The sequence below is a fragment of the Lepus europaeus genome, chromosome X, assembly GCF_033115175.1.
Source record: "Lepus europaeus isolate LE1 chromosome X, mLepTim1.pri, whole genome shotgun sequence".
NCBI classification, from domain to species: domain Eukaryota; kingdom Metazoa; phylum Chordata; class Mammalia; order Lagomorpha; family Leporidae; genus Lepus; species Lepus europaeus.
The window spans coordinates 88458807-88486568 of NC_084850.1; the positions used below are offsets into that span (position 1 = coordinate 88458807).

General features: G+C 39.7%; 1 protein-coding gene across 1 annotated transcript in view; it reads right to left on the reverse strand.

Annotated features, from left to right (window-relative positions):
• The window catches only part of AR (androgen receptor), a 191255-nt gene that overhangs the window by 89241 nt on the left and 74252 nt on the right, over positions 1 to 27762 (reverse strand). The window contains exon 2 of the mRNA XM_062184530.1: positions 11034 to 11185. Coding sequence (XP_062040514.1) covers positions 11034 to 11185 — 152 coding nt within the window. The remainder of the gene's footprint in view (positions 1 to 11033; positions 11186 to 27762) is intronic.

The following is a 27762-nucleotide window of genomic DNA, read 5'->3' on the forward strand; positions in this document are numbered from 1 at the left end:
ACTCATGAATGCTTAAGTCATAACACAACATTGGCTTTATGGTCCATATACTCTGACCCACAACCCCTGTGTTTACCCAGATGTGGAACCTAAGGAAATTTTAAAAAGAAAAAAGTACATGAATACAAAGTACAGGGAACGAATAAATTTCCAACAATAGGCATGTGAAAAAAATGATGACTCTGTAGATTATGCACACATGAAGGTGATATATAAAGACAATGAACATAGTTTTTAATCTGTTATCTTACGGTGGTAGGTTTATGAAAAATGCAGAAAAGTAGTTAGTCTTTTGGTAAAAAGTGTAAATCTCCAGATAGGTTATATGATTTCACATGTTTAAGATTGAAGGCTGAAGCCAACTGGGCACAATGTGCTCCAGAAAAGATTTTCAACACATATAAATAAAGCCAAGTTTTTAGCAAACTCAAACTTCTGCTAAGGATCTCAGTACAGTACAGGAAAAAGATTGGTAAGTACATTATTAAATGATAATACAGGAAGTGGTAAGTACCACAAGAGAGACACCCATGAAGTGGTGTGAGTGTACAGGGGCAGGTGATGTATTTTTCCTTTGGGTAGATGCTTCATGGAGGAGGAGAAACCATTTGAGTATGGCCTTGAAGGAGGGAAGGACTTAAGGATAGGGATATGTGGAGAGAAAGCACTTGAGACAGAAGATATAGTCTGAGTAAAGGTGAAAAAAGGAAAAAAATGTGTGGGTGTGTGTCAGGATGAAAGAACTATTTAAGAATCTTGCCATGCAGCTCCCTGCAGTGTTTTAGCATACTTAGGTGGGAAACAAATACTGATCACCCATTTTAAGGATAGAATAAGAAATGGAAAGCTATCAACAAAGCTGAGATAAGATTAGAAAACACTGTTTCTTTTGAGCTTGGATTTAAATCAACTATTTGCTATGTAATTCTCAATAGCACCATTTTTTTTTCTTGGATTTTGATTTAAGCCAATCATTTGCTGCATAATTTATTTCTCATGACACTTTTCACATCTTTCTCATGACACTATTTAATTTTGGTTTCTCCATCAATATTTCCCAATAAATGTTGACATCTTTGGGAGAAGGACTGTATCACATGCATTACTGAGCCCCCAACATCTAGAGAAAGGCCTGGAATATACACCTGCCTGCATACAGGCTGCTACTACCACTGAACTGAGACAGACTGTGCTTTAGTCATTGCTGTCTCTCTGGCACCAAACACAAGGCCTGACATTAAACAGATGCTTGATGTTTGTTGAACTAAGATGAATTAGAAGTTTTATGTTCTCTTAGTCCTCTGTGCCTCAGTTTCTTCATTTTTAAGGTAAGAGAAGTAAGAGTATCTTCCTATTTCATAAAGGTTTTGTGAGGATTAAGCAAGCACTTAGAGTAGTGCCTACCATATAGAAAATGTTCAATAACGTTAGGTGCTCTGCTTATTTAAAATCTTAGGTATATCTTTACTTCTCAAACCGAAAGCTTTGTTTCATCAAGTTTTAACACATTTTGCATTTATAAGTGATTTTATCTGAATCCAGGAAGAAGGTTAATTACCATTACCAAAGCAGAAACCTCCTACATCATAAACATTGACTGAGCTCTGATTATTATCATCGTTGTTACTGTTTATTGGCAAGGTTTCCATACCTGCTGATGGGGGAAGACCTTCAAGCCATGTTATATTGTCTCTAGGGGGAGGGGCCCGTGCCTGTATATTTTTCTCTCTCCTGTCCCATCACATTGCCTCTGCTGCACTTAGAAACTCTATCTAGTGTTAAATCTGCAGCTGACCTTGGAAGTGATGCTCACCACATTTGAAGCTCATTGAGGACATGACTGGCTCACATTCATCTTTGGATCCACACAGGGGCTGACACAATGCATGCTTCTTGAAAAAATCAAATGAGTGAAAGCTACTAGTCTCTGGCCCTTCTTCCTGTCCTGTAACTCTGAGAAAACAAACACCTATAGTCTGGAGTTCCCTCTACCTAGGGAACAAGGCCAGGGTGTAGGGAGCTCTCTACTGCCCACTTTGCCACTGTTCTAGCCAACTTTTATTTGTTTTTGCTACCTATGAATCACTCATATGTAAGGCCACAAAACTGTCCAAGTCTGAAAATAATCACCATCAAATTATCCATGTAAATACAAAGAGATAAATTTTATTACTCACACTAGTCCTTCTACAGTGACATCACTGGTGCCCAAGAAACATGCTGTAATTTGATGGGAAACAGATTTCTCATTCACACACTAGGAGGCACTGTCAATCAACATGGTTGGTTTGTTTTCTTTTCAGAAATCTGGTACTTTGCTCAAAAATTTCAGATTACCTTATCTCGTTATCCTTATAACTTCCCTGGGCGTGTTCACCATTATCTCCTTTTCACAAATGAGAAAACTAAGACTTGGAGGGTGTGGTGTCATCTTCCCAAGGTTACACAGTTAACAAATATTGGACTCAATATCAAATCTTTAGTCCCTACATCAACAGCAGATTCCTGGATAGAGAGGACTTAAACATCTCTCTGTAGGTGAGAAGTAATTGAATATCTCCACATTCCTTTCTTTCTTTTGCTTCCTAAATCTGTCTATGCCCCTTTGGAACCATAATCTAAACTTGCATATGCAGTACTTGTTGAATTGCAAGAGTCCAATTCTTTTCAAGTAACACAAGCATTGGGGTGGAGTGAGTGGGGGTGTGTGTATGGGGGGGGGTGTTGGGTAGCCAAGGAGGGTACAAAGGTGGGGTGGCAGAAGAGGCCAAGTAGGAGAGTAAGAAATGGGAGGGCTTAGTCACTGGTAACACAAATGAAGAATTAACTTTGCTTGAGAGACCTCAAGGATTGGAAGTTTGCTTACTGATGGGCCCTGAGGGCCCTTGGCAGGGTGCTAACCCCATTCCTCATGTGGGGTTTTGAACACCATCTGAAAATGACTCAGGCAGGAGTCAGGTACAAGTCGTATGTTCCTCTTGTTTTGGGTAGGCTGCTTTTGAAAAGAATGACAATTGGCTAGTGGGTACAATTTCAGAGATGTAAAGCCAATCTATGAAAAACAGAATAAACTCCAGTTATATCACCAGAGATTCATATTAAACACAGTAGAGTTACAGGCCTTACTAAGACATTGCCCTGTTTTGGAATGCATTACCACCATCCACCAAAAAAGACAAACAAAATAATATCACTACAACAAAACCACATCCCTCCCAGGGGTCTAAAGCTCTAGGAATGTAGGAGATGGCACTCCAGATAAGATAATCTGGCTTGGTTTTTAAAAAATATCCATCCGGCTTCAGGAAAAGAAGCTTTAAAAATTATTTACACAGGTGCTAGCTCAGGTTTCTATTGAATCTGGCCTCAGTCTTCTTTAAGACACGCCTCTAGCTGGACAATAGAAGCCAATGGCTGCAGATTATGGAGGATAATTTATGTCCTTCGTTCCCTTTCCTCCTGCCTCGTCTGTGCCTTGGGACTTGAATTGCCTGGTGAGGTCAGACCTATTTTATTGTGAACCAAGATGGAGAAAGGGAGCTCTGATACCTTCAGGTCTAAAGCCTGGAATCCAGTGAAAGCAATGAACATGTGCTGGCCTGACTCCCTGGGGAACGTTACTCAGAGTCCTGGGAAGCAGGGAGGAAGAAATTGACATTTGTTATATACTGATGAAATGGTATTGGTCTTTCTCATCACTAATTAAGTAACACTAAAGAGAGGTGGTTGGCTAGGAATCTTATACCAACCCAGGACCCCCTTTACCTAGGGAACTGCCACAGATACCATCACCCAACTTTCTTTTCTGACTTCACAGGGGACACCATAAGTGCATGCGTGTCAATGACCAAGGATTCATTCCAGGAGACGTATCTAAAACTTATTTGGCACCAGAAGCTGTGCTGCACACCATTTACTTCTTACAGTAGCTCTGTTTGCCATTATTATTCACAAGGAGGCACAGAAAAGTTAAGTGATTTGCTCAGGCTCACACATTTATTAAGTCTTGCAGATAAGGATGAAACTGGTTTGCGTGCTTCCCAAGGATGATGCATACAAAACCGATCCACTGGCCAATGGATACAGAAGGAGAATCTATAAAATTTTAGAAATTTACAATTAAAAAGTATTGTTAAATATCTGTATTGTTATATGTTTTGTGTTGATATTTTCAAGATCATTTAATTCAACCATTTTATTGTTCTGATGGAAACTTTAATGTGCAAATAAAGTAGGAAAGTCACTTCCATTCTCTGCGTCTTAGTTTTCCTAATCCATGAAATGATTTGGTCAGATTTTTAGATCTCTAAGTTCTCTTCCTTCAAGTTTCAACAGGTTAGCATTTAAAGATCCTGAGATTCTGAGTACAGCAAGTCATTTAAATAACTGGTGACTGAATCAACTCTTTTGTAAATCAGCAAATCAGTGATCTATAGGGATATGACTATATAACTTAAAGAACTGTGAGAGTCCCATAGTCTCAAGGATCTACATCCACATACCACAATGAAATCAAGGCCTCTTAACACAATGAAGTGTTCCAGCTGAGGAAGGAAGAAAATAATTTTAAAACATTCATAGAGAAAACCTAGACTTTATGAGTTTCTAGTTCTGTATTAAAAGACAGTATTCTGTTTTATGACATCAAAGAGAAAGTAAATGGATTTCTCTTGTCCCTGGTCCCATGGAAAACACTCTCTATGCTCCTCCGAGAAGACTCAAAGCAAAGGGCCAAAGGGCCAAGGAACCACAGGTCTGCCATTTATATTCACACTTCCTATCTCTGCCATTTATAACCATACTTCCCATCTCTGTGTTCTTCCTACAGCTTGGTGATGAGGAGGAAAATTATCAGGAGTACAGGTGTAAAATTGTGCTTACTGGTCTGTGGTTGGGCAATGAAAATGAATTAAGAGCTACCAGACTGGGTTTCATTAGAATCAGACCTTTCCCTCCATAAAGTATGGCGGTGACTATGGCCCACATGTCCCTGACCCCACCTAATGAAGATAGCTGCCTATGTTTGATGGGGCAGGAAAGGAGTGTGGTCACCTGAATAACAGGTTCCAGAAACATGCACATATGGCTGTTATAACTGGAGAGCCTTTTATTTATTTTATTTTTTTAACAATAATGGCTTCTCTTAGAAGTTACTCAAAAGGAAAGAATGTTTCTTGTTATGGAACTACAGCCTAGAGCAGGAAGACATAACTTTACCTCCAAAGAGAAAGTGGTCCTAACACTCACCCTTGCAATAGCATCCAACTGCAAAAACTGAACCTCTCAGAGTTTGAGAGTTGCTAAGGTATTGTCTTGAGACAATGAAGAAACTTCTGGCTACAGTACATGCATCCTCATATGGGTGGGCACACAAAAAAGATAAGGGACTAGAAAATCAAAAAGACACGTGGAAGGGAGCAATACAATCAAAAAAGATCTGGCAATGAAAAGGAGCTGGAAACATTATAGATATTTACTTGGTGGCACAAGTATTATAGAAGCTTCTTGCTAATGGTTTCATTTCATGCTATAAATGAGCAGGCACAGGACACCATACAGCAGCAATGACAAATTTTTGCCATGGCTCTCAAGTTGAACACTGAAAGAGACTTGGGTGAGCACCAACTTCAATGAGTTACAGGGCTAAAACACTTAACTCTGTAAGCTGTTGGTCCAGTCTTACTACAGGGAGGACCAGAGTTAAGCTGGAAAATGTGTGAAGACATAGAATCATGGGGCATATCCATAACTCAGTTGGCCTCCTGGTCCCTAGATTATGTGATAAGAGTTTTTCCATAACACCTGGTCCCAGATAACCCACAAAGACCTTCCTCTTTCTCATGTGTAGTATATGCTGCATCCAGCAAAACCCATTCACATATATTTCATAGTTATCCACATGCTTACAGTATAAAATCTAGAAAATGTGTGAAATGTTTTTAATTACTCCTCTGGATATTACAAGGGGGAGTGATTTACTAGATCATTAGAAAAAAAAAAAAAGAACCTCATACTAGCATTCTTAGATTTGTTGATTTTTTTCCCCTGCTATTTAGCATCAAAGCTTAAGACCAAGAGATCATCAGAAGAGGCACTCTGTACAAACTTTGACCAACTGGAAAGACTTTTATACATTTCCATTTATTTACTTATTTTTCTTTGAAAAGTCAAGAGACAAAAAGAGATCGTCTATCTGTCAGTTCATTCCCCAAGCGCCCACAAGAGCCAGAGCTGGGCCAGATCACAGCCAGGATACAGAAACTCAATCTGTGCCTTCCACGTGGTTGCCAAGGACTCAAGTCTGTAATCGATGATCTGCTACCTTCTAAGATGCACATCAGCAGAATGCTGGAATCAGACGCAGAGCCAGGACTCTAGTCTTGGCATGCCAACAGGGGTTGTGGGCATCTGAAGCAGCATCATACCTGCGTGTCAAATGCCTGCTTCCAACTGGGAAGAGTTTATAAAATTAGATAAATTACAGAGTTACGAAAATAGCAGTATAAAATTCGCTATGCAGATTTGCAAGTGCAGCGATGACCATCTGAAACATGGGTCATCAGACTAACCTACAAGCCAAATTCAGTTTACCACTTTTTGTGAGGCTTAAGAGTGAGAATGATTTTCACATTTTAAATGGTTAGAAAAAATCAAAAGAAAAATAATATTTACTGGCATGTAAAATTAAATGAAATTCAAATTTTAATGCTCATAATTTTCATTGCAACATACCCACACCCATTAGTTTATCTTCTGTCTATGGCTGCTTAGACAGAGAGATCATATGACTTGCAAAGGCTAAAACATTTATTACTTGATCCTTTAGAGAAAAAAAAAAAACCCTTGATTTAAAACCTACAAGTGTCATTTAAGAACATCAGAGACAGAAAGATAACAGGAGCTTTGTGAAAATATTTCTACAAGTTGCAAAGTCAGGATCAGTCAGCTCCTTGGCCAAAGATACCTGATCAAGGCTCTGTTGAAGCTACAAGCAGATCCTCCTAGCGCAACTAATTTGCCCCTGGGAAATGTTACTTGAGAACTCAGCAAGTAAAGAGGACACTGACAAGCATCAAAAACTCTCTGCAAGACTCCAAATAAGAAGGAACATTCGATGCCACATGAGTTGAAGTGGGAAAGAGCGGATTTAGAGGACAGAAAGGGTTCAGTGAGGGTTCACTTACATTTCTTCTCTCACAAAAACCTGAAGGAAGGGAGAGAATCAAAGCCATACTTATATAAAATTTGCCAAAGAAACTAAATTGGGACCTATTGTAAACATCAGTGAGGATGGTGTAATTCTTTGAGTTCAGAATGTAAACTACAGTTTCAGTTTTATGATGTGTACCAAACAGCGCTCCATGTGTACAAAACAAATGGATGTACAATCTCCAATGTTTTACTAGAAAATGTCTGAAAAATAGTAAATTCTTGAGCACATAATGCACATGATGAATTAATTAACCCTCTTTGAAACATGATGAGATAGAGATGGGGATTCATATCCTTATTTTCCAGATGAGAAAGTGGAAAGAAAGGAAGTTATCCAGCCATGATCACAAAGGAGAATCTCAAGAGTCCTGGATTTTACTGTAGCCCATTCCCAGTGTGCCTCTCTTTGTTGACTCCAATCCTGTCTGAATATTGATTTTAAATGGATTAGAATCTGAGATTTGCCATCTGCTAGGAAGGCAAACAAAAAGCACATACAGGTATAAACGCATGTGTGTTTGCTGAAATAATGCCCATGATGTTCATAACTTGTAGAATTGTTACAAAAAGCCTAAGCTGAAAAGCCATTTTAAAAACATCCAGTGCAGGCTACCTTATTTTGTAAATGAAAAACAGGATCAAAGGAGGAAATTTCTCAGCTAAAAACTATACAACTAAACTTCTCTGAGTCATTACTGTTATGTATGGGCATCGTCTTCTTTTGATTTCCTGGCCTCTTAGACACTATCCAATGTCTACTTCTTCACCTCTCCACTTACCCCACCTACTCTACAAAACATTTGTTTCTTCTCATGCATCTTTCTAACCAACAGACCATCCTCAATAATACCCACACCCTCACTCCCCTATACTAGGCCCATGCACTCTGCCCTGAGAGTGCATTCACTAATTTTCTATCACACAGTTTTTAGTGATGTTACCCGATGGCCTGGTATTAGTTTTTCTTAGAACAATGCACAGATCTTTCCCTGCCCAGCCCCATATGCACCTCAACCCCACCCATTACTGACAGTGAGAAAGTATGGGGCTCTCGCCCCATTTCCTCTTCAACAAAAACCCTGACCAGATTACAATTGATTCTGGGCTGAGCTCTGTACCAATGACAGCATTAAAGCTGCTTGCTTTATGAATCACCAAAGCTAGAAATGAATTTCTGTCTGATGTCAGGCTTTTAAATCTTGTACCTGTGCCCAGTCCAGAGATTTCTGAGTCACGAATGAAGTGATAATCAAAGCTCTGAATACTTTGTCTGAGTTAACTGACAGCAGCAAACAATGAAGCAAAGAAAGATTTGTGCTCTTGCACTCTCCAAAACAGGTGGAATTCCAAGTTCAACAAGGCAGATTCAGAACCACCTTCAGAAAGGCCATTGAGGCAATAATGACACATCATAAAAATGGAAAAAAATAATAAACAAGACAGTAAATGTTCTGTTTGGGCAGTAAGACAGACCCCAGCCTTCAAATAGAGATAGCAATGGCAATAAACTGAAGCATCCAAGCTTTTACAGATGAGAAGACAAATGAAACACCGGTAAATTTATTTTTGCTTTGGTGTGTGTGTGTGTGTGTGCGTGCACGTGTGCGCACACTTCTAAGCCACTTTTTCCTATCTCTCAAAGGGTTCAGGACCAGAATCTGGGGTCCATATTCCCAAACAACCAAAAGGGCTCAGAAAGTTCCCTCTCCATGTTTTTTTAAGCAACCCATTTTTTATATTTAAAACAGTCAAGTGCATTTGACTCCATGAGCTCACAAAGGCTCATTTTCTCGATGAAATACTGAGTTTCCTTAAGTGACTATGGTCTGGAGCATTTTGATATCTTGTTGGACTTTTCACGTGTTCTCTAGGTTGGGCAACTGCCTCCCCCTCCACCCCACCTCTTGTCTTCCCTGTTTCAAATATCCCAGGAAACACGCTGTAGCATAGCTCCTCCCAGGCAGCCCCGACAGCTGCCCGTTCTGCCTGCCTCCAGCCTTCAGCCCTAACTTCTGCAGAAAGCTCACATGTGGGGTGCATGATACTACATTAAAGTCTTCCTTTTCACAATACATCTGTGCTCATTGCCCCTGTTTTCCAAAAACAACAACTTGATGACCTAGATTTGTAAAACCTAGAGGCAGCATCAAGTATAAGCTAACGTACCTGACTATTGAATTTGTTTCTTCTTCACTGGTTCATTTCCTACTCTATAGACAGTGCCTACTGGAAGACAGCATACGGAGAAGGAGCAGGGTCTCACAGGGGCTAGCTGAGGTGATCTGAAGTTTCTGGAATTGCTCCTCACTTCTTTTTGTGGCAGACATCCTTTCGTACTTACTTTTAAGAAAGGAAGGCACTGTGCTCTCGGGCTCTTTCTGCACTGCTTAGGGCTAGGCACTAGGGCCTTGGAACTCATATTAGCTCACCATGAACAGTAGCAATGGGCCACTTGAGCGTAGGAATGGATTATACAGCATGTTTCTAGTAATGCCAAATTCTGCCTCCTTGTCCTTTAGGGGACTGGAAAGAAACGAAAGAGCTTTCTGCTTTATAGGAGCTCCTACTACCCAGCCCAAATGATGAATCTATAATAATCATTGGTTGGTTGCCAATAAGAAGATAAAGGGCACTCATTTCCTACCTTTTCTCCCAGTGCAAGATTCTGGTGCTTCTGCCATCCTCTAGTGGATGGCAGCACACTCCTGGTAAAAGATATGCCCTACATCCTGTCTTTTAAAACTCTCCTCAAGGTTATAAGCCCTACTTAAGGACAGGTTCTAGGTTTGGGTTCTGACTTGGAGCTCAACACTTCCAGGCACGTGAGAGTGAAGAATAACTTAAATTAAAAAAAAAAAAAACACTGAGCAGAAAGTAGGTCCTTTATGAAAAGTGGAGAACTTGGGGAGGGATACAGATATTTAAAAGTGGGTCTGGTCCCAGGGCAGGACACTTCTGTCTAGTATCCCTTTGGGGAAGCCCTAGATAGAGGATGGGAGTGAAATGACTGAATAGGAGGCTGAATCCCAGGGTGGTTAGGAATGTGATACTGGCATATAGGATAGGTCTGGAAATGTAAGTTTCTGCTGTAGCACATATGCCAAACACCTTTGCAGATGAGTTCTAAGCTAAATAAAAGTAAAGAGCCAGGGATTTCGGTACACTTAGCCACACATAGGATGCTATTTAGCTTGGGGTTCTGGACCAATGGGCAGCCTCTGGAGAGGAGAATACAACTGTATCTTTACTTTAAGTATTCCCTACACAGGAGCTATTAACACAAAAATGTCCCAAGGAGGCAGCTGCAGAAGGGAGCAGGTGCAAAGAATGATTGTCTGGTGAACAGCGGGAATACTGCCTTTCTGGGGTCAAGGCTAGGAAGTCTTTGCTAAGAAACAGTCTTTTATTAACCACAGAGAACATGCCAGGGGGGGCTCAGTTGGCATTTTCCTATTTATGACCCCTCTAATAAGGACATTTTCCCATCATTAGGCCTCAGAGTGGAAAATAAGCAGGGAGGGAATTAAATATTTTCAAATCCTTAATTTTTAATTTTCATTTCATTCTTAGGACCTACTTGATCCCCAAACCCCAGCTGTATCCACCTTCATTGCCTACATTGTCTGTAAAATGAATGCATTTGAAGCCAGGGACTGGTAAGTTTGAAAATTTGTTTCCTTAGGCTCATAGGTTATTTGAGAGAGTCTTGTCAATTGACCCTGTACCTGAGATGATAAAATCATGGGCACTGGAAGTTTGTTGGCTCTCTCGGGAAGGTAAAGTGGAAAGAGAAATAAAAGTGAGTGTATAAAACCGTTTACCTTCAGCGGCTCTTTTGAAGAAGACCTTGCAGCTTCCACAAGTGAGAGCTCCATAGTGACAGCCAGAAGCTTCATCTCCGCAGATCAGGCAGGTCTTCTGGGGTGGAAAGTAATAGTCGATGGGCAAAACGTGGTCCCTAGCAGTCTCCAAACTGGAAAGACATACGCACACACATAAACACAAAACAACGCAACACATGTCAATGCGAGGCAGAAATGGGAAGGCAAAAATCTGAGGTCTTCAATAATAAAGTATATGCTGAAAGTATTATTCATTTCTGCATTGAATCAGTGTGAAGGTGAATTACCCTGAGAATTCTGTGAGGTGGGCAGAGAACTTTTGGATCCTGCCAAGGGGTTAGACAAATTCTTTGGGATTAGGCAATCTCACAGGCTCCATGTAAATGAGTGAAGGATGAAGTGAGGAAACTTGAGATTAAGGTATATAATTTAAAGTGGCAGTCAGGCAACATTTTCAGGGCAATTAAATGGTATGAGCCCAGCCCTAAGACTTACCTTACCCAAAGGGAGACCCATGGCCAAAGCAGACTGCATATCAAAGCAGTTTGATGTGCTTTGCGTTAGCTCTCCAAGCTTCATATCTCATGTGTAAAGGAGGGATAATATCATTCCCCCTATTGAGTTGCTGTTGTGAGTGGAAATATAAATCAAACAGTGGATTAAAGGTTCTTGGAATGGATACATAAGTGATGGATGATTAATATTATTACACCAATGTTCCTTGGTCGTTTTTCCTCCATTCTTGCACTCCCCTTGGGAGTCTCTCTACAGCACATGACATGCTTCTTCCCCCATTCTACAATGTAAAGTAGCAGAATCTCTATGTGTTAGGCTCTTGTTGAGAAGTGATGTACAGAGATGGTGAACATCCTTTCAGCTACCATCAAAACACTGGGCCACTAAAAGTCTCATAGGTTTCTTTGGCAAAGATAGTCACCTAGTCTAACTTCCTATCTCCAAAAATAGATGTGCTTGGCTTCTTCCAGGTGGATGTGAAAGAGAGGGGCCAGCAAGCCAGTTCTTTTTTTTTTCTTTTTTACTTTTTCTTTTTTTTATTTTTTGACAGGCTGAGTGGACAGTGAGAGAGAGAGACAGAGAGAAAGGTCTTCCTTTGCCGTTGGTTCACCCTCCAATGGCCACCGCGGCCAGCGCACTGCAGCCGGCGCATTGCGCTGATCCAAAGGCAGGAGCCAGGTGCTTCTCCTGGTCTCCCATGGGGTGCAGGGCCCGAGCACTTGGGCCATCCTCCACTGCACCCCCCGGGCCACAGCAGAGAGCTGGCCTGGAAGAGGAGCAACCGGGACAGAATCCGGCGCCCTGACTGGGACTAGAACCCAGTGTGCCGGCACCACAAGGTGGAGGATTAGCCTATTGAGCCGTGGCGCCGGCCAAAGCCAGTTCTAAAACATTCATGAAAGGGTGATTTGCAGTCTCCCACAGTAATTACTTCAAGTTTTAAAATATGTAACATGGTTCTTACTATCTAAATGCCAACTTCCATCTTCCCTGTGTCCTATATCTAACCGTTAAACAAACCTCAAGTGACCTGCAGTGTAAATTTGCCTCAAATAGATGATAACTGCCCACACTGTTACCCATAGGAATGTCACTGCCATAGTTTGAGTAATTCTTTTTTACTAAGGAAGTAAGGAAAAGAGGAACCGGTTGGTCATTTTGGGTGCTTCTGTTCATCAACACCTCATAACAACTGTGTGAGACAAACTTATTTTTCTCTTTATATGCATTGCACAGATGAAAACAATAACGCTCAGAGATGAGAATGCTAGGATGATTTGGACACCAAATCTACTGCTATTAGACTCCAAGTTCAACATGGTTTCCATTATCCTATTGTCTTCCAGATAGTTTGCCTTTACTTTCTACCAACGGCTGGTTAGTTTTACACTCAACATTGTCAACAGAATTCCAAAAAGCATGGAAAGGTATCCTCCTGAAACTAAAATGAGCAGTCTTGAAAAGGCAAGAGCAAAAAAACGTTTACCCAGGCTATACTTTACAAGCACTTGATCTTCAATATACAAATATTAGTGTTTATTCAAGTCCCAAGTAAAACAGAAAGCACTCAAAAAGTTCTGCTAGAATGCAAACCCAGCAGCTTGTTGTAGTGGCTTATCATTTCTGCACATAAGCCTTCCCTTCCCTACTGCGACTCAGAAGCCAGCAAGAGTCTATTCACAAAACCAAGACTAGTCAAGTCTTAAGTTACACAGGAAAGGAGCTCACTCCCAATATACAATTCAATCAAATGCTAAGAATGTTAATCATTTGGCTATAATACTAATTACTCTGACTTGACCATTCCACATTTTATTCATGTGTCAAATTATAATATTGTACACCATAAATATAAGTAAAAATACTATAAGTAAATTGCATTTTTAAATAAAAATAACATTAGAGGTTGTTCGGGGCAAGGGTCTAAGGTAGAGGTAGATCGTAAAGGGGTTCAAGAGAACTTTTGGAGATGGTAGACATGTTCTGTACCTTGACTGTGATGGTCGAATGCATCTATCAAAACTTGAACATTTCAAATTAATTAATTTCATTGCATGTAAATTATGTATTTTTTATTAAACCCAACTTAAAATAAGTATTAGAAAATATATAAAAAGCTATTTCCTTGAATAAAATTGTGCCCCCATCCTCAGTCCCAAAAATGAGCATAATTTTTTTTCGAATGTATATTCCTCCTCTCTACAATTTTTTCACTTCTGTAACTACTACAAACAGCTGAAATAAAATCAGTAGGGCATGGATTTGGGTACTCCATGGGCCAGGCTAATTCGTATTCATCATCTCATTTAATTTTCCCAACAACTCTGCCATGCAGCCTTTTATCAGTCCTACACTGAAGAAGAAATTGATTCTCAACGTAAACTTATCCCAGGTGATGCATCTGTAAGTGGCAATGCCAGGATTCCATACTAGGTAAATGTGTCTACTAAGCAAGGATTCTTAACCACTGATAAACTGTGTTCTGAGATTGGAGGTTGAAGTTAGGTAAGTGGGTTCCACTCAATTTAGTCCACTGCATTTAGTCCTATGGACTAGGCACAGCACCACGTTCTGGGGATATAGTGGTGATCAAGGTACTGTGCTTGACCCTGAACAATATACCATCTGGTAGAGCAAAAAACAAAGGAAGCATAGGATGTAAAATGACATAGTGAATGATATAATAAAGCAGAGTGCAGACTGCTACAGATATAGAAGCACCTAAAGACAGGGTTGTTTCTTAAAAGGCATGTATGGGTAAGTGAGATGATGATGATGATGATTTTATGGTTAGAAAATAAATTACAGATAAAAAAATGGGAACGTACAGAAAGTAAATAAGAGGTCCTTTTGCAATGCACTTTTAGAGAAAGAGAAGCAGGGAGTGGCTAGTCAATGGGTATAAAGTTTCAGTTGAGCAAGCTGAATAGGTTCTAGGGTTCTACTGTGCAGCATTGTGCCTGCAGTTAATAACATGGTATTGTGCCCTTTAATGTTTGTTAGGAGGGTGGACCTTATGTTGAGTGTTCTTATTTTTAAAATCTCTTACAGAAATAGAAATTTTCATCCATAGTAAGATGATACTTAAAAAATTTCATGGAAACATGCACAACTTATTTTGATGCAACAAATTAAATACATATGCATAGTATTTTCCCAATAGGCATTTCTATAGACTTTTTTAAGAACCTTCATGTTTAAAATATAGTTACTTGGGGCCAGCGCAGTAGCACAGTAGGTTAATTCTCCACCTGCAGCGCTGGCATTCCATATGGGTGCCTATTCTAGTCCCGGCTGCTCCTCTTCCTGTCCAACTCTCTGCTATGGTCTGGGATAGCAGTGGAGGATGGCCCAGGTCCCTGGGCCCCTGCACCCGCATGGGAGACCAGGAGGTGGCACCTGGCTCCTGGCTTCGGATCGGCGCTGCTCTGGCCGTTGCAGCCATTTGGGGAGTGAACCAATGGAAGGAAGATCTTTCACTCTGTTTCTCTCTCTCTTACTGTCTGTAACTCTGTCAAATAAATAAATAAATAATACTTTAAAAAATAAAATATAGTTACTTAAGAGATTCAACTGAATTAAATTTATAATCTTTAAAAGACTAAAAAAACCCATTAATATTTTTCTCTTAGATATGAGTTTCATAAAATATACCTTGTACAAAAGAAGAGAGAAAGATGAGGAATAATAATGAAGGGAATTTTAGAATCTAGACTTTTTCTAAGCAAAACTCACTCTGACTAAAGGTCTGAGATAACTTCTGACCTCACCAGGCTAGCCTCCATCTCTCTCTGTCTCTGTCTCTCTGGCAAAATACTCTGGACAACACTGACTCCAGCCTAGCGTGTACGAAGAGCACATTACAGTTCTGACTCATGGGTTGACCTTTGGGCATTAGAAATGAAATTTCCAACTATAGTCTTTGTTCCATGTTTGTATCCTAGAGAGACTTGTGCACAGAAGTTTTGTTTTTTAAAGCAGAAATTATAAATGTCTAGTGATGGGAAAAAGGTTAAACAAATTATGATACACTTACTTACTAAAATGCAATTCAGCAACAGCAAGGGGCTGAATAAAGCTATGCACAGGTGAATCTCACATGCTGATATTGTTTAAAAGACATAATTCACAATTACATATTTACAATATGATTCCATTGCATAAAGTTCAAAAAAAGAAGCAAATATAATGTTATTTGGAAATATGTATGTGAAAAAACACTAATACTAAATTAGAAATTAGGGCAGTGGTTATATGATGATAGGAGGAAGGAGGATACAAGTAGATTTATAAGTTCATTTTATAATTATTTATTTAGCCCCCCAATTATATTTTGCACATCCTTCTAGGTTCTGAGGATATGTATTGAAGAAAATGGACAGAAATCCAGGCCCTTACAGAATGTCCATTCTAGTAGAGTTGAAGCAATGGAATTGCTAATGTTGTTGGTTCTTTAATAAGCACTTGTGTTTTACTGTTATGCTTTATAACTTACTTATATGTTATGTTTATTACTTTGTGCTACTATAACAGTGTTTATTAATGTACTGAATTACACAACTGGTTTAGTCCCCAGATGCCTGCCAACAAGTCAGGACTGGGCCAGGCCAAAGCCAGAAACTCAGAACTCCATCCAGATCTCTCACATGAGTGGGAGGGACCAAGTACATGAACCATAATATACTGCATCACAGGATTTGCATTAGGAAAAAGCTGAAATTGAAAGTGTAGCTTGGACTTGAACCCAGGCCCTTTGATGTGGGATCTGGGCATCCTAAGCTGGATATTTAAAAAAAAAAGATTTATGTTATTATTTGAAAGGCAGAGTTAATATCTTCCATCTGCTGGTTCACTCCCCAAATGGCCGCAACAGTCAAAGCCTGGAACTCCATCCAGGTCTCCCATGTGGGTGGCAAGAGCCCAAGTATTTGGGCCATTTTTTGCTTAAGCAGGATCTTAAATCCTGAGCCAAACACTAACCCCCTCTTTCTTTTTTTCCCTCCCCTCTTCTCCACCCCGTCCCCAAATTCTCTCTCCAAAGGAAAACTTGGGGATAGATTGAAGGGTCTATCTCATTTGAGCAAATTCCCCAATGGACTGTGGATCCAAAGTGAAATGCAAAAGTCACACATGAGTTTTCTTTGTTAGATCAATTCAGTAGTGTTCTGGAGCCAGTCAGACCTGGATAGAAATCCTGAACTGAACTTTGACCAAAGCCATACAGGCTCTCAACTGGAGAATCAGGGATACTTCCTAACTCCACAGAGTTTTTCTGAGAATTACATTAAATAACATGTAAAGCCATGCCCTCTGTGCCTGTCACATGTTTGGTACATTTAAGTCTAGGTTACCTCCTTTTTTTGTCCTACAGTAAAACAGGGACATGTCTAATAGCCTAAAAATTAAAAAAAAAAAAAGCATCCTAGTATCCTCCTTGGCTATACAGAACTTGCTATAACCTTCAATATAAAAGAGGATAGAAATCATGAGAATGGTTACACTTGATCTGTTCCTGATTTTACAGGGAAAGATATCAGTCTTTGAATATTAAATATGTTAGCCATGTTTTTTTTTTTCACAGATGCCCATTATCAGGTTAAGAAAGCACCCTCCTATTCTCAGTTTTTCTGAATGTCTTAATATGAAAAGGTGTTGGATTTTTTTGTCAGTTTTTTTTTCTGAATCTATTGAGATGATCATGGTGCTATTATCCTTTATTTTTTTAAATATTTATTTATTTATTATTTGAAAGGCAGAGTTACAGAGATGCAGAGGCGGAGAGAGAGAGAGAGAGAGAGAAAGTCCTCCATCTGCTGGTTCACTACTCAGATGGTTGCAATGGCCAGAGCTGTGCCAATCCAAAGCCAGGAGCCAGGAGCTTCCTCCAGATCTCCCATGTGGGTGCAGGAGCCCAAGGAGTTGGGCCATCTTCTACTGCTTTCCCAGGACATAACGAAGAGCTGGATCGGAAGTGGAACAGCCGGGACTCAAACTGGCATCCCTTTGAGATGCTGGCACTACAGGCAGCGGCTTTACCAGCTATGCCACAGAACCGGCCCCTATTCTTTAGTCTTAATATGGTGTATTATAGTAAAGAATTTTCAGATGTTAAAGCAACCTTATATCCTGATATAAATCCCACTTTAAACAACTTTATAGCCCTGAGAGAAATCCTACTTGTTTATAGTCTTTTTTTGTTTGTTGTTGGGACTTGTCTTGTTAGAATTTTGTTGAGGTTTTCTTGAAAAAAAAAATTAACAATTTTCAAAAGGAATCGTGGTCTTTAGTTTTCCTTGTGTGTGATATATCCAGTTTTGGTTGTAATTCCTACCTTACAAAGTTAGTTGGGAAGTGTCCCTGCCTCTTTAATTTTTTTGTAAGAAATTGTGAAGGATTGGCATTAAATCCTCTTTAAACATTTGATAGCATTTACCAGTGAGGACACATGGATCTGGGCTTTTCTTGTGAGAAATTTCCTAATTACTAATCCAAACATATTACTTGTTGTATCACTATTCAGGTGTCATCTTTCATTATGAGTCAATTAAATACTATTTCTAGGTGTTTGTCTATTTTATCTAGGGTTTTTTTTACATTTTAATTTTATTAACAATAGTTGTAACATTTAATTGGTTACAGTGCAGCATTTCTATACACACACACACACACACACACACACTATGTACTGATCAAATCAGAATAACCAGCATCTCCCCTTTCATGACATTACTTTATAATTGGAACCTAGGGACTCCTGTCGTTCATTTGCTCATAAAATGTATACTATGTGATTGTGAGCTATAGTCACCCCATTATGCTGTGTAACACTTGGGATTAATTCCTTTATTCTAACTCTAATGATTTAGTGCAGCAATCCCACTACTGGAATCTCTTGTACCAAAGAGATACCTGCTGTACCTTATTTACTGCAGCACTGTTCACAATAGCCAAGCTTTGAAATTGACTGAGGTGTCCATCATCAGATGATCAGATAAAGAAAGTGTTGTATATATACATAAACAATACTATTCATCCATTAAAAGGAATGAAATCCTGTCATTTACAGCAAAGTGAATGGAACCATAGGACGTCATGTAAGGTGAACTAAGTCATACACAGAAAAACAAAGACCATGTGATCTTCCTCATATGTGGAAGTTAACAAAAAAAATCTCTCTTCTTTTCTTAAGTTGACACAGGTTCATCAGTTTTGTTGGTCTTTTCAAAGAACCAACTTTTTGTTATGTTGATTAAAAGGAAGATTATTTATTTACCTGAAAGGCAGAATAACGGATCTGAGGGGAGAGGGACAGGGAGGGGGAGGGGGGGAGGGAGAGAGAGAGAGAGAGAGAACCTGGAACTCCAATCAGGTCTCTCACATGGGTGTGAGGGTCTCAAGTACTTAGGCCATCTTTCATTGCCTTGCTAGGAACATTGGCAGGGAGCTAAACTGGAAGTAGAGTAGCCAAGACTTGAATAGGCAATCATACAAGATGCCAAGATGTCCTATGCAACAGCTTAGCCATCTGCACCACAATGCTGGCCCCTATTTCATTGATTCTTCTGTTTTTCTATCCTCTACGCCATTTTAATACTCTAACATACTCTAATTTTTGCTAATCATTCTTCCAGATTTCATTATCTTAGGTTGCTCTTGTTGTTTTTATTTTCTAAGGTGGAGGTTTAGGTGATTAATTTAAGATCTTTTGTCCTTGCTAATATAGGCATTTGCAGATAATTTCCTTTTAAGTATTGTTTTAGCTTAGATATATCTTATAGGCTTTGATATGATGCCTCTTCATTGTCATTCAGCAAAAAGTATTTTCTCACTTCTCTTGTGATTCCTTCTTTGACCTACTCTTTATTTAGGAGTGTGGTGCTTAATTTCACTTTTGTGTATTTCTGAAATCTCCTTCTGCTGCTGGTTTCCATTCATTTCTGTTGTAATCAAAGAACTTACATTAGTTTTTTCTTTAATAAATGCTTCTAAGATTGTTGCAAGTCTTTGTTTCTTTCCAGAATTCTGGAAAAGTTGATTTTTATGTTTTTGTGGTGTTTTAATTACTTTTATAAAAGGCAAGTCTACAGAGGCCCGCACTTCACCATTCTGGAAGTATTGCCTTCTAAGTCAGGTTATATTTTACATCGTATAAAAATCATCTCCCCATATACATATACCTACTCCCATTGTTAAGGGGAGGAGCAGAAGGATCAGACTCTTGATTCACTCATGCATTCATGTTTGAATTGGTTCACTCAATAATTTATACATTAATCGAAAAGGCAGCTCTGCTAAATGGTGAGCATGTACAGTAGAGAAAGGCACAGTTATTGTTCTTGAGACGCTCCCATGTCCTTACTTAGGGTGAAGATAAGTGTGTGAATGGCTAACACAAAATGTCGTAAGAAGAATGCTATAAAAGGGGCCAAGATAAAACTGCAGGTCCAAGAGGGTAATGCCCATGATGGACTCAACCCTATTACTGACCAACTTGGATATTTTGCATACTTGTCAAACATTTACTTTGGAATGTACCTAGAGATTAAATGGTCATGTCCATAGATCCAGCACATACTCAAGTCTCACACATGACACGCAACAACTGCTTTTTACAATACACAAACGTGAAAATCTTACTTGTCACCATATATCAGGCAGTCTTTGCCTTACTGGCGGTTTCCATTTTCCTGTGGCTTACATCACTGACCCACATGCCAAGACAGCTTGAAGGTTGGTAGCAACACTGTTTTTAATTTTTTTTTTCAGTGTGTCACACCAGCATGACAAATTTGTCCTTTCCTCCTGGAAATCTGTCCATTTCTCTCAGAAATGGCACAGAACAGATGAATCCTTACTATAGTCATGTCCTTTGATTTCCCAAGCTACATCTGCTGTCTTCTATCAGATAACATTTTTCCAATGGCTTCCTAAGCTATTACAGACAATCAGCCATGGAAGAACTAGCCAGACTGCATTCTGTAGTGTCATCAAATCTGAAAGCTGAGGGCTTTTTCCACATTCTCTAGTTTCTGGATTCCATCAACAAGGCAACAGGAAATGAAAAAAAAAAAAACAGATTTTACTTTAACTATTAAATCTTACCAAACTGATATTTTCCTCACATCTCACACTTGAACTTCTGATACTAGAGAGACTATTTACTAAAGACTTACTATGCTAAGCACTGGAAAAGCCACTTAATCTCCATAATTATTACTACAGGGTGCATAGTATAACTCCATTTTACAATGAAGAACCAGAGGTACACAGGCATTGATCAATCAAGGTCATGCAACTACTAAGTATCAGAGCCAAAATCTGAATGTATTCCTTGCTTAGTCCAAAGCTCATGCCTGGCCCATCATGCTATACAGCATTGCCTCTTGTTAGTTATCAGAGCTGATGGCCTTTAAAGATCACCTATTTGAGTGATTTTTGCCTTTGCACATTAAACCCATGAGAGAGCTCTCTTAAAACACCAGTGTTCCTCCTCATATTCCATGTTCTAATGTCTGGACATCGTTTTTTTTAATTCTCCCAAAATTCCCAAGCTGATATTAATTTATATTCAGGGCTGAAACTAACTGAGCTAGTCTAATTCCCTCAAATTTGAGGGACAAATTTGAAGCCAAGAGATAGAGACTTGATCAGGAAAAACAGTCATTCAGAGGTAAGACTGAGACTAGACTTAGGTGTTATGATTCCTCTGCCAGGATTCTGTTGTAGAGCAGTATTTCTAGGCACATTAAGTTCTCCCAGAGCTTAGGAAACCTATGAAAATATGACAACCACCATCAACAGTCTGTTATAGTCTAGGATCATTTTAAAAGATTGTGAAAGTATTACACAGGGTAGCAGCTTCCAAAATGTATCTCATTCATTATGGAACTATTGCTTTGTTGGAAAAATTTCAGATAATATTTATTGAGGATCCTACAATGTGCAAGGCCTTGTGACAAGAACTTACAATATATTAGGCCCCAAATATCTTTTTCCTCTACCCTAAGTCTGATCAGAGGAGATTGACTGTCATTTGGAAAGAGTTATACAGCCCTATTTTGCAATTGAGGAAAATGAGGCTCAGAGTTAAAGTCATTTTCTGGTAAGCTGCAGTGTCACAAAAGAAAAACACAAAGGCTTAGAATGGAGGAAGACTTAGATTCAGATCTCATCACTACTAATCACTAGCCATGTAATGTTGGGTAAAAGATGAACCTAACCCTGCCAATACTTTCTTTATGTATAAAACAGGGAAAGTAATATTCCAGACTCAAAAAGATATTCGAACAAATGCCTCAGACAATACAAGAGAAAGTACCTGGTGGACTCAAAGTGAATGGTAAATTTCTCCTTGTCTTCTCCCATACCATTCCAAATTCCCCTTGAGACCAGAGCCTAAGGCATCTGCCCCTCAGTGCAGTGAGCTCTGTAATCATCACACTTCATCCTATATCAGACACTACTGGTTAAGGCAAAAAAGCAGCAATCAGCAGCACCACCGCCTTACCCAAGACTTGTGAAAACACAGGGGTTTCGGCGGGGGGAACTATCTTTAAAGTCCTTTTGTGACTTTGTCTGAGGTGGAGAAAACACAGACAGTGTAGCTTAAGAAATGTGAAAAATGTCCAGCCAAGTGTCTGAGGGAATCAGAAACCCAAAGAAGGAAGATAGCACCATGTGAGCAGACACAACTTGGGTAGCAATGAAATCCAAATGGGATTTCAAGTTCAGTCTGCAACCAAGAAGCCAAGGTTAGACAGTTCATGTTGGACCAAAGAGCCTAGAGGACCCAGAAAAACAGTCCCATTGAGATACTCACAAAGAAGAGTCCTTACCCCTATCTCTCTAGCAGATGTACAGTGAGGACTGGTGTAAGGTAAAAGAAAGCTAGATGTTGACTTGGAGAAAACTGTCCTGCTCCCCAAAATAAAAGAATGATTACTACTGCAAGTTGAGGGATCATTTGAAGAGATGAAATATCCTTTACCCCATTTCACTCCAGTATATATCATGGCAGCACAATAATAATAGATGATGTTTACTGGGGCATCTATACATACCAGCTATTATACTACACTCTACGTAATTTAACCTCATTTAATCTTTACAACAAATGAATGAGGTATGAATCATTATGCCTGGATTATAGAAGAAAACACTATGGTCCAGAAACCTTAATTCTTCCCAAGACCCATATACAATAAATTATGGCTTCAAGATTTGAACTCAAGTCTTTCTGACACTAAGGCTCTAAGATTACACAAATAGTTTCTTACAGTGAATGGCAATCCCCTATGACTCAACTCAGAAAACTTTGAGTCATCTTGGATTTAATGTAATACACTTCTTCGAAATACCTCACCTACCACTGCCATCCAATCAGTCAATCAGTGACTAAAATCTGAGAATTTCACTGCATAACTAGGTCCCCCCAACACACACACACATAACTCACACACATATAACTCACATAGGCACATGTATAGGTGCATACACACAGAGAAGAGAGAAATAATTTTGCCTTCAAAATAACTGCAATTGTCTCGTTCAAATATTTCTGCTTCTTGTCTGATCCTCTCCAGTCCATAAATAACATAGGACCCAGAGGAATCCTATTTAAAACATCTGCTTCTGTAACTCCTCTTCCTTTCAATAACTTGTCATGGATTATAGCAGTGGTCCTAACTCACTGATATGTAGAATCTTTTGGGGACCTAGTTAGCAATGCAGAGTTCTGATCCCATCCCTACTTAGCCCAGACTTTCCGAAACCCGAAGTAAAGGGGAAATCTGAGGATCTATCACTTTATTAAATGACCAAATGAAAACCACTTGGCGCTCAAAATACATATTCAAAGCACTAGCATGGCATTCACAGCTTATTTCTAGCTCCTTCTCTCACCACCACTACAAGCCTTTTCCGGATCATCTTCAGTGATAGGTAGCACTCTGTTGCAATTCCCCAATCTAACCCTGCTGATTCCTGCCCCTGTGTCTTTATTACACTGCCACTCCCTCAAATTTGAATGACTTTACCCTGCCCCCAACTATCTGTTTACTTTGCCACATCATCTAGTAATTCAGGTCTCAGTTCAAGAGGCCACCATTTACTCCAGGAAGCCCTGCCTGATTCTGCATCCCATAGTAGGATATGATCATGTCCGCACTTGTACAGTCTTCTTTTAAAAGCTCCTATAACTTTATATCGCAAACAATCCATGTTCACGTCTAGTTTTCATCCACCATGTGATCGCTCTAGATGGATTTCCAGCATCAAGCTCAGACACTGTTTGTGTGCTTCCTGCTTAACTCTTCTTCCTCTTTACTTTCGCCCTCTTCTCACTCTTAAACCAGAGAATAAAGTTTGAAAACAACCATGCTACCTCTCAAAGAGTATCTTAATTCGAAGGCCAAGACTTATCCTAAAATTCCAAGTTCTAAACTAGGACACAGTTAAACTACAACAAACGAAAACTTATCTTTTATTTTTTCATAATATTTATTTGATCGCTGTACCTCTCATATCCTGGCCATGGAGTTCTTCCTCATATCAAAGCCAGAATCCCTCAGATTATTTTTTTCTCTGTCCTCGGTATAATTGAAGAACTGCTTGTCATACTGCTACCTTACCTTACACTTTTTTCTATTAAATAAAGGAGATGAATAACATTTAATCTATGGTGAAACCTAAGAAGGAAAATATGCCACAGTTGGAACCCTTTTGAATTAGGTAAAAGTGAAGTGGTAAGACGCTCGTGGAACTGTCACTCTTAGATAAACACAGATAAACTGTTCAACTTGATGAACAAGCTTTTTCCATCCTGCAAGTGATCATGTGGTCTCTGGCACAGCACTCTACTATTTCCTCTTTGCCATAATGATGAAGAGACAAGTTACGGCCAGACAGAGCTTGCTTTCCCTTATCCCTGGTCAGTGCTTTGGAATCTGCCTTAGTATACAAGACTGCAAGGTGAGGGCCTGAAAGTCCATCACAGATTCTGAATCACAAATTCACTGCATGACTGCAGATCGATCACTTTTGTCCCTCTCAGTTTTCTCAGCTGCTAAAACTCATGTTTGTAGAGTTCTTCGAGCACATTAAGACCATGCATGTGCATTTATCTCATGGGGCCTGCACAACCCTCTGTGGAACAAACTGATGAGTCTAGGGAAGCATGGGAGGTTAAGTGACTAGTCTAAAATGGAGCAGCCAGGAGGCGGCAGGGCTGTAATCTGAACTCTTTAACACACAAAACTTCCTTCTGATATCTACAAAATAAGGGGACTGGATTAGAGGGCCTTTAATTTAGCAACAACAACAATGTGTTCCCAGGATTTCATACATTTCAAAAAAATGCCTTCACTTTCATTATCATCCATCTGTCAATAAAAATATATTTGTTACGGGCCATAAGCCAGGCATCCGTCAGACTGAGGATACGGTGACAAACAAGTCAGATAAACGACCTGACTATCCTAAGGGAGCTTCCATTTGGGCTGAGGGGTGGGGTGTAGAAAACAAGCATTGGAAGGGTTGAAAAAAAATGTTTCAGAGACTGCTAAGTACAGCAGAGTAAGGGGAGACTGAGTGGACAGTACCATTAACTCCATTTCCAAAAGAAGGCAGTGAAGCTAAGATACTTCACCAGTGATCAACAGAGCTGGGCCTAGACCTCACAACTTTTTTCCCCTTTTTTTTGACAGGCAGAGTGGATAGTGAGAGAGAAAGAGACAGAGAGAAAGGTCTTCCTTTTTGCTGTTGGTTCACCCTCCAATGGCCACTGCGGCTGGCGCATAGTGCTGATCCGAAGCCAGGAGCCAGGTGCTTGTCCTGGTCTCCCATGCGGGTGCAGGGCCCAAGCACTTGGGCCATCCTCCACTGCACTCCCTGGCCACAGCAGAGAGCTGGCCTGGAAGAGGGGCAACCAGGACAGAATCCGGCTCCCCGACCGGGACTAGAACCCAGTGTGCCAGTGCCGCAAGGCGGAGGATTAGCCTGTTGAGCCACGGCGCCGGCCGACCTCACAATTTTTGACTTCTGTGCTCATTCCATCCTTGTTGACTCGCTCCTGGCACTAGTATTCTGGGATTTCATAATTAAAGTCTCCACATGACTGACTCCTGAGGACTTGGTTCAGTAAGGCCCTATCTCTGAAGGAGGATGAGACTTAGACTAAATGTTTTGTAACCAGGTGATAGAAACACTGGGCACTTAGCCTTCAGAACAGGATCAGGGTGTCTGCCTGCTCGCTTGTCTTTATCAGTTAATTGAGAATAGCTGGGACTTGTCTGGTTTGCTGTTCTCTCCCCAGTGCCTAGTATATGGCTTGCCCCTTAATTAGTGTCTGTTAAATATTTATTAAATCTATGGATGCATGAATGAATGAACAAATCAATGAGAGAACAAATTAACACAGCTTGCAAAAAACTGGATAGGAATGCTTCTTACAAAGGAAGTTAAACTATGCCTGGCTGCCGCCCCACTCCACCCCCACTGAGCTTCAGATGCTTTCTTCCTTGGAACAGGCAGGCATGGCAAAGAGATAGGTGGGAGTTGGCAGCCAAGGGGGAGGAGAAAGGAACGTTATCATACAAGAATAACCAGGCCAGTTGAAAATGAACTAACTGATCCCATCACAACAACAGTTAGAAGAAAAGTTAGAATTTTGTTCCTCTCTCAGCATGGGAAACTTATTCTTTGTGCCCTGTACAAAGAAGAAATGGCTCTGAAATGTAGTGGTTTCTACCTCCTGTAACATTTGGAAGGTTTAAAAGCAACATTTTGTCCAATGAGGGCTACAGTGGTCTGGAAATCATTCTTGTTGCTAAGTAATTTTGGACTGTCTAGGTCCGCTCCATTTTCATTAAATATACTATTTACATTGCCTAGATGCTCGTGCAACCCACATATTAAAGACAGAGTAGTTTCTGAACACCTGCAACTGACTTAGATGGGCAAAGAAACAAGTACTCCTGGAAAGGAAGCTAATATTTATTAACAAGTACCACATACCAGCACTGCAATACCTATAGCCACACTTATTAAGTAACTACAGTTTCCTATCTGTGAAACGGGGATATTGCTGTTCAGCACAATACGTAACAATTAATATTTCTGTGCTGAGTAGCAAAATCCACTTCTACCATCATCATTATCATCATCGATGTGCAGTTCTATTTTAGGTGCTTTCATATCTTTCACATCAATTATCATAACGTAGCCTACTGACAATACCACCTCCATTTGACAAATAAGGAAAGAGGCATAGGAAAGCATAATATGTTTCCCAAAGTTCTGTAATTAAGAAGAAAACCTCAACAATCAGAAGCTAGATGCATCTGACTAGTCCTTGGTGGTGGTATCACACAAGGCCAAAATAAAACCTCACAGCTAACAACCAGTAACAGATGCTGAGAAATCCTGATTGATTTATACCAATCTCATCTATACACCAATACTAAAAGCAAACATAATTAAATTTTGAAAGTCTAATTTTATTCCCTGAGAGTATAAAGGTGGTAACTAAAGCTGAAAAAATACAGTGTTTGTACCTCAGAAAGGAAAAATATACTTTTATAGAAACACATACCAAAACAGAGTTTTATATATGATATACAAAATATAAAGCTCATTTTTTTACATCGAAAAACACATTTCCTACAAGGAATCCCTCTGACCACAGAACTCGCATTTTGTAGATTTGCATAAATAAAATTGTCACACTCTACATATGCTACAGCTCATTGTCTACTCAAGGCTTCAAGCAGCCATTTGAAAGTTGGCAGCTGACCCCTCTGTGGTCCAGGGACACAGAAAGGAGCAGGCTGCATACCTTGTATCTTGAGGCTGTGATAGGCAACACAGTTATTAAAATGTAATTTGAAAGAAATTCACAAGTGAAAACAATAGAGACTGATGTAAAAACATGGAGGAGGGGAGTGCTAGTCTTTTCAAACAACTTTATTAAGATATAATTTACATAACATGAAATTCATCCATTTGAAGTGTACCATTCAATGGTTTTCAGTGTATTTACAGAGTTGTGCAAATATCACCACTATCTAATTCCTGAGTATTTTCTTCAAGTTAAAATAAAGCCCTATACTCATTTTTCATCCTTCCTTCCCTGCAGCCCCTCTGAGCCTACTGCATTTTCTGCTGCTATAGATTGGTCTATTCTGGATATTGCATA